General features: G+C 45.1%; 1 protein-coding gene across 1 annotated transcript; it reads right to left on the minus strand.

The window, feature by feature from the left end:
- Positions 1-2,197: 2,197 nt before the first annotated feature.
- LOC130189756 (E3 ubiquitin-protein ligase TRIM39-like) lies at positions 2,198-6,423 on the minus strand. The gene is made up of 2 exons (XM_056408693.1): positions 6,068-6,423; positions 2,198-5,072 (listed from the first exon to the last, which is right to left on the minus strand). Exon 2 carries the CDS (start codon positions 5,068-5,070, stop codon positions 3,424-3,426), a length of 1,647 nt encoding a protein of 548 aa, XP_056264668.1. The 5' UTR covers positions 5,071-5,072; positions 6,068-6,423; the 3' UTR covers positions 2,198-3,423.
- Between the last annotated feature and the right edge of the window lie 730 nt (positions 6,424-7,153).

Genomic DNA, 7,153 nt, shown 5'->3' on the forward strand with positions numbered 1-7,153 from the left:
TTACTAGGAAGAGAGGAGTGGTTACTCAGCGAAAGCTATATGGGCAAATTATTGAACAAGTGAAGGTTTTGAGGTTTCTAGGGGTGTGGTTCGATGATAAGCTAACATGGAATGAGCAGATTCAGATGATAGTTAGGAAATGTACAAATATTTTAAATGTGATGAGGTGTCTAACCGGGTCGGAATGGGGAGCCAGCAGGCCTGCAATGAAGAATATTTATATTGTGCTGATGAGATCAGTTCTTGATTATGGGTGTATAGCGTTTGGAACTGCGGCAAAAACGTCACGAAAAAAGTTGGATGTGGTGCAATCTCCGGCTCTGAGACTTTGTTGTGGGGCTTTGAGAACAAGTCCTGTGTCTGCTCTCCAGGTGGAGGTGGGTGAGATGCTGCTGCATTTGAGACGTAAACAGTTAATGTTGAGCTATTGGGCCAATCTGAAGGGCATTCCGTGGACAAGCAGCCAACCAAAGGGGCTCATGCCGTGTTGGGAAAGCCAAAGGGACAAACGGGGCTGCTTCGCGTGGAGTCGTGGACAATTTGCAAGGGAGATGATGTTGAATCAGATCAAATTCACTGCTACCGCGTCGCTATCGGTAACACCTCCTTGGTTATTTTCCTCAGTATTAGTTGATCAATTTTTTCTCACTCTGAACAAAACCCAAGCACTTAAAAACATTGACAATATTGCAGGAATGGTGGAGGATCGGCTAAAGACGACATATAAATCATTTACTCCGGCATTCACGGATGGATCGAAAGATCCTCGTCCAGGTAGAACCGGTTTTGCGGTCACCAGCCCATCTTTTCGTGATGAAGTCAAACGGAGATCGTCGGACCATCTGTCGGTGTATCCAGTCGAGACATTGGCCATTCTAGCAGCACTACAGTGGGTGGAGGAGGGTCAGATAAGTACGGTCATCATTTGTTCGGTTCCAGTTCAACATTAATGTCATTACAATCACTCACATCTAACAGCAGGCAGGACTTAATCAATGAAATACACAAAGCACTTTTCCGTCTTAAGCATATGGGTATGTTGGTAGCATTCATGTGGGTGCCGGCACATAGAGGGTAAAGGGAAATGAAGCAGCAGATAAACTAGCAAAGCAAGCATTGGAATGTCAGAACAAGAAGGACATTTTATTTAGCAGATCAGAAGCTAAATCAATTATAAAAATAAACATTATGAAGGAATGGCAGCACAGTTGGGAGGCAGGAGGCACAGGAAGACATCTGTATACTATCCAGAAGGAGGTTAACAAGGGGAGGACAACAATATTTAGCACTAGAGAAGAAAACATATTGAGTAGACTCAGGATTGGACATACAAAGCTAAACAAAACAATGCAATTAATTAAAAAACACCCAACCGGACTGTGTGAGTACTGCAAGACAGCAGAAACGGTGGATCATGTCATGTGGCATTGCCAGACATTTAGAAGCGAGCGAGGCAGGTTGAAGAGGAGGCTGGCAGGAGGAGGGGTGCAATTGAGGGATGCATTATCCTTGAGGGCAGGAAGGGTGCTGCAGTATCTGAAGGAGACAGGGTTGAAGAGAAGAATTTAGGGCACTGAAGTTGACAGGGCTCCCTTCTTAGTTTAGTTTATTATTATTTCTATTTCTTTTCTTTTCTTTTCGAGGAGATAAAGTGCTAGATATTTCTAGTTCGCAAAGAAAGGCAGTAGGTGGCGGTAATGCACCAGTTTGGATGCCAGCCGCCTAAAAAGAAGAAGAAGAAGAAGAAGAAGAAGAAGAAGAAGAAGAAGAAGAAGAGGGGCTTCCTATGAGACGCCCCGAGTGCTCGTCTTCACGCCTCGTGTCTGTGCTGCGCTCCACAGGCGACTAGAGAAAGGCGTGGACCACCTGACCAACGCCATCGCCGTGTGCGGTCAGCCGCAGCAGCTGCTGCAGGTGCTGCAGCAGACTCTGCCTCCGCCCGTCTTCCAGATGCTGCTCACCAAGCTGCCCAGCATCAGCCAGGTAGGCGGGCCCAGCGCTCCTCTCGGACCTCCGCGAGTCCTTCGGTTCTCCACGCGGGAACAAGCGGGAGCAGAAGAACATAACGACGGGCCACCGAGAAGAGAGACTAACCCCGCTGTGTGTTGTGCTCCGGTCCTGCAGCGGATCGTGAGCGCCCAGAGTCTGGCGAGGGCGATGAGGACCAGGAGGAGACCACCCCCTCCTCCTTCTCCTCTTCCTCACGTGGACCCTCCGTGACGACCTCGCCAACGCCTCGGCCTCCATCACGCCGGCCGACGTCCATCACTTCCGGAAGTGGAATTTAGTTTTTTTTATTCCTGGTTTATCCATGACAGTCGTGTGTGTTTGTCTTTTAACTTAAATGACCCGTTTTGGGGTATGAAGAGTATCTGGATCATAACAGCCCCCCCCTCCCGTCCCGACAGCATCGTGTACCAGGGTTACTCCGTCCTCGCGGTTCCTTTATCAGTCGTGGAACGTTCCAGAAACGGGAATCTTCTCCGCTCCACAAAGTATTTATTGTTTCAATTAGTTTGTTATCGGTCTTCTGTTCGTTCTCGACTCGCAAACACTTTGTAAAAAAAGTGCTGAAATGTTTTGTTTAGTCATTTTGAGAGAGGACGACGCTCTGTAGGAAAATAAAACAATGTGGACAGACTGAAGTTGTCTTGTGAGATTTTCTTTTTATTAAATTACGCCTCTTTCTACTTCTTGCTGGTCGCTGTGTCATCCGTTTAGTAAATAGCTTGTAGTGAGAAAACATTTCCAATGTCTTTTATTTCTGTTCCTGAGAACTTGGGACACGACGAGCCACATCTGGACTCCAGCTCCTCGTGTCCAGTCGGCATCCTGAACTGACACCTTCACAATGTTTGTTTGGCCAAACCTCAACATTATGACTAAAGCATTGACATTATTAACATTATTAAAAAGAAAAGTAGCAAAACGTCACATTTGTGAAGCTGGAAACATGAAATGTTTTTACAGGTAACATTTATGAAACCATTACAAATAGTTTCCATTTCATTTTCTGTCAATTGACTCATGGTTTCAGATGGACTTGTAAGAACTGTAAAAATAATATTTTTCAAAAAAGTCTTGTTTGGCTTGTAAACATCTTTTATTATGAAAGTCACAGAATACAATTTATTTGTCATGAAACAACTTCTGTCAACCAGGCTTTACTTTTCTGGATCTTTCTTCTGAACGTAGAAATAAATGTCTTAGATTTAACAAAGATTTGAATTGAAATTCTACATTTAATGTGTCATGAAGCAGAGTTTAATGTGTTTATATGTAACGGGATACATTTAATAATGACGTGTAAATCAATCACCACAGTAAACAGGAAGATGTCAAGTTCAACTGCATGATATTAAGACAAGATATGTACATTTATGCTCTTCAACGAAGAAAATCATTACAATAACCAAAGAGTGATTAGTTTACTCCAACAGGAGAGATGATCAGAGGAGCAGAGTTTTTACCATCATGATAACGACCAGGACCGAAGAATGGGAGGAGTTTCTCCTTGAAGGAGCAGCCAGTAAAGGAGTAGATGAGAGCTGCAGCTTCTACGTCATAGAAGGAGACCAGACCCTCCTCATAGTCCACAAACACCCCCACCTTCTGAGGCCCAGACTTCAGGGAGAAAACAACTGAAGGATCATCATTAGCTCTGTACTCATTTCCATTTATCAAACATATAGTCCAGTAACCGTTCTGAGGACTCGGTGTGATGGGTCCCTTCCTGTTGACCGACTCTCTGACCACTCCTAAAGCCCATTTAGATTTTTGTTTAACTTGAACCTCGTAATAAAGTTTTTCTGAAGAGAACTTCTGTGTTCCTAAGACACAGAGACCGTGAGAGAACCTCTGTGGATTGTCGGGGAGACGTGGCTGCTGTACCTGAGCATGTTTCACTTGTTTCCCATCATCAGACAGGATGAGTTGATGATGAGCTGTTTCAGGATCAAGAGTCACGTCCACTGCAAACTTCTGGACCCTCTTCATCTCAACTTCAGCAACCAGCGTCTTCATCATGTTACTGAGCGTCTCCTCCAGCTGAGACACAGCTCTCCTCACAGTCCCCTCATGTGATGCTGGAGGAACACTGACCTGAGACCAGTCCTTGGTGGGTGGTGGATGGTGGATGTTGAGGGACTGGACACTCTGGAGGAGGTGGAGGTGGTCTTCAGAGAGGGAGAGCTTCTCCACCTCAGTGCTCCTCTTCATCAGATCAGAGATCTCCTGTTCCATCTCTCTGATGGCGTCTTCAGCCTGTTTCTTGGTGCTTCTCTGCTTCTCTTCTATCGTAGTGATGAGCTCGTTCAGTTTCCTCTCCACAGACTCCTTCAGACCAGTGAAGACCTGAACACCTTCTGCTTTCTCTCGGTCTGCATCTTCCTCACTGAGCTTCACGTTGTGTTGGACCTCCTGAATCTTCAGGCGTCTCTTCTGGATCATCTCCTGAGTTTCAGCCTCTGTCTTCTGCAGCTCCACCTTCTTTCCTTCACATTCTTGTTTCAGAGGAACAACATTGTGCATCTTGTGGTCCAACACAGTGCAGAGCATGCAGACACACGTCTGGTCGGTCCTACAGAACAGCTCCAGAGGTTTATCGTGCTTCAGACACATCCTGTCTTCCAGGTTCTCCACAGGGTCCATCAGCTGATGTCTCTTCAGGCGTGAAGCTGTCAGGTGAGGCTCCAGGTGAGTCTCACAGTAGGAGGCCAGACACACCAGGCAGGACTTCAGGGCCTTCAGTTTGGTTCCAGTGCAGACGTCACAGGGAACTTCTCCTGGTTTGGCAACCTGTTTCCTTGAGCTCCGAGCTTTCCGTTTAGTCGACTGTCTGAACTGAGAAACCATCTCACGGATGAAGGTGTTGACGAGCAGCTCAGGTCTTGAGAAGAAAACCTTTTGACACAGTGGACACATGTTCTGGTTGTTGGTATTCCAGTAATCATTGATGCACTTTTTGCAGAAGTTGTGTCCACATGGTGTTGTGACTGGATCAGTGAACACATCCAGACAGACGGAGCACAGGAACTGATCTTCAGATGGCAGAAAGTTTGCAGAAGCCATATCTACACACATTGAGGAAGAAAAGAACATTATATTAAAAATAGTTTCATTATTTGTTGAAAAGGGGAAAAAAACGGTGTAATTATTTGTATGTCTTTTAATTAAGAAACAAGATCAAAGTCGTGCCGACAGACTCAACCTCGCTCCTCTTGCAAAGGAGCACAGAATAAGTCAAAAGTGAGTTAAAGAACAGCAGAAATAATGAAGAAATAATGAGTTGTGCACCTACTTTAGAGATGCCTTTACTGTTTATATTTCAGAAAATGCTGGGACCACTAATGATCCGTGTATTCTATAGAGTGCCATCAAAGGTTGCATAAGGAATACAGCAATCTCATGTTCTTCGCATCTGAATAAAACTAGATTAGGCCAAAAGAATGAATATGAGACTACTCTAAAAATGTTGAAGAATGAATCAGCAAAATACTGTGTGCAGGTTTTTGCATGTCTACCCATATATATATAATATATTTTTAGTATGGTTTTTGTCTGAGTATCTTTGTATATGTACAGTGTGTTCATCTTTTCTTTTGCATATATTTCGAAAACCAATAAAAGATTTGAGCACAAAAACAAGAGGCCCAATGCAGCCAATCGGATCAAGCAAGAGGCTCAAGGCAGCCAATCAGATCAAGCAGGAGGCCGAAGGCAGCCAATCGGATCAAGCAGGAGGCGGGCTCTCCTTCCTGTTTTCGTGTGGTATGAACGGCGGGAAATTCAAAAGTAAAAGGCAAACCCCGACGAGACACTCATATTAGCGGTATAACCTCCGCTTTTATGGGGCGTTCTCCTCCTCTTCATCCCACAACACAGCAAGAGCGCGACGGCTGCTTGACTCCATTTTGTAAATGAAGTTGTATCGCCCGGCTGCGCGCGCACTCCACAGGCACGTTTTTACCACGGCGTGTTTGAAGCGGCTGGTGTGATCGAGCCCTAAAGCTAAGGTGTTGCGTTAATCCTGGTGGTTACAGGTGTAAATATAATCAGATGTACTCACCAGTGTTTGTAAGAGACTCTGATGAAGTCACTTTGAATTGAGAGAAAAGCAGAGACTCGTCTCCGCTGCAGTGTTTCTGCCGGACCAACGTGTGGTTTCCGGGGTGTGACGCAGCAGCTCTCCTCTTCAGGGTGGCTCCGCCTCTTACCTGCAGCCAGGGTTGCCAGGTCTGTGTGACAAAACCAGCCCAATGGCCAATCAAAACCAGCCCAAAAAACAAGCCCAATATCAGAACTCAAAATATGCCTGTGCCAAACCATATACACTGCTTTTAAAGTCCAACAACATTGCTATCATTTCCAAATGTATTGTAATATCTACAAAGTAACAACAAATGGTTAGTATGCCAGCATTAAAAGCAGTTTTGCCTAAACAGTTATTTCACCTAGGTCCTAAAATGGCCTTGTGTAATTAGATACAGTATATTATCATAAATAAAATATAGCTCTGTGAAGGTGTAGACCACAGGTCACTAACTGGCGGACCGTGGTCCGGGTCCGGACCCAGAGGCCGTCCCATCCGGACCCGGACCGCCAGCCAAAACAGAAGGTTATGATTTAAAACCTGACGGGGTGTTTTAATTTTTTTACCCGGCGCATGCGCAGCTTTTGCAGTCTTTACGGTAGTGGTTTAGCGGATGCGAAACGCACAGACCAATTGCATGCGAGTTAAGCCATCCCACGTGATACCACTCAGCCAATCAAATCTATGCATTCTCGGCGGTAAACATTACGTCTCAACAGACAGCGGTACGCTGACAGATGAGAAAGTAGAGGCAGGTTACACTTGAAAAGACGGTAGAAAGAAAAAGAAAGCGATACATGTAGAAAGCAAAGGGAGAGAAACGGACGACTGCGCTGGAGAAAGTTGAGAAAAAGGCGAGTGAGACAGAGAAAGTGAGAGAAACAAGGAACAAATGTCGCTCTCCAAAAAAAGAAAAGTTGACAGCGAAAATAGAGCATTTAATCCGGAATGGACAGACTCATTTCTGTTCATACTTCCCACAGGGAGCACAAAACCAGTGTGTCTTATATGTTCAGAAACCGTGGCACTTATTAAAAGTGGCAATGTGAAACGCCATTATGA

This window comes from Pseudoliparis swirei, chromosome 24 (genome assembly GCF_029220125.1).
Source record: "Pseudoliparis swirei isolate HS2019 ecotype Mariana Trench chromosome 24, NWPU_hadal_v1, whole genome shotgun sequence".
NCBI classification, from domain to species: domain Eukaryota; kingdom Metazoa; phylum Chordata; class Actinopteri; order Perciformes; family Liparidae; genus Pseudoliparis; species Pseudoliparis swirei.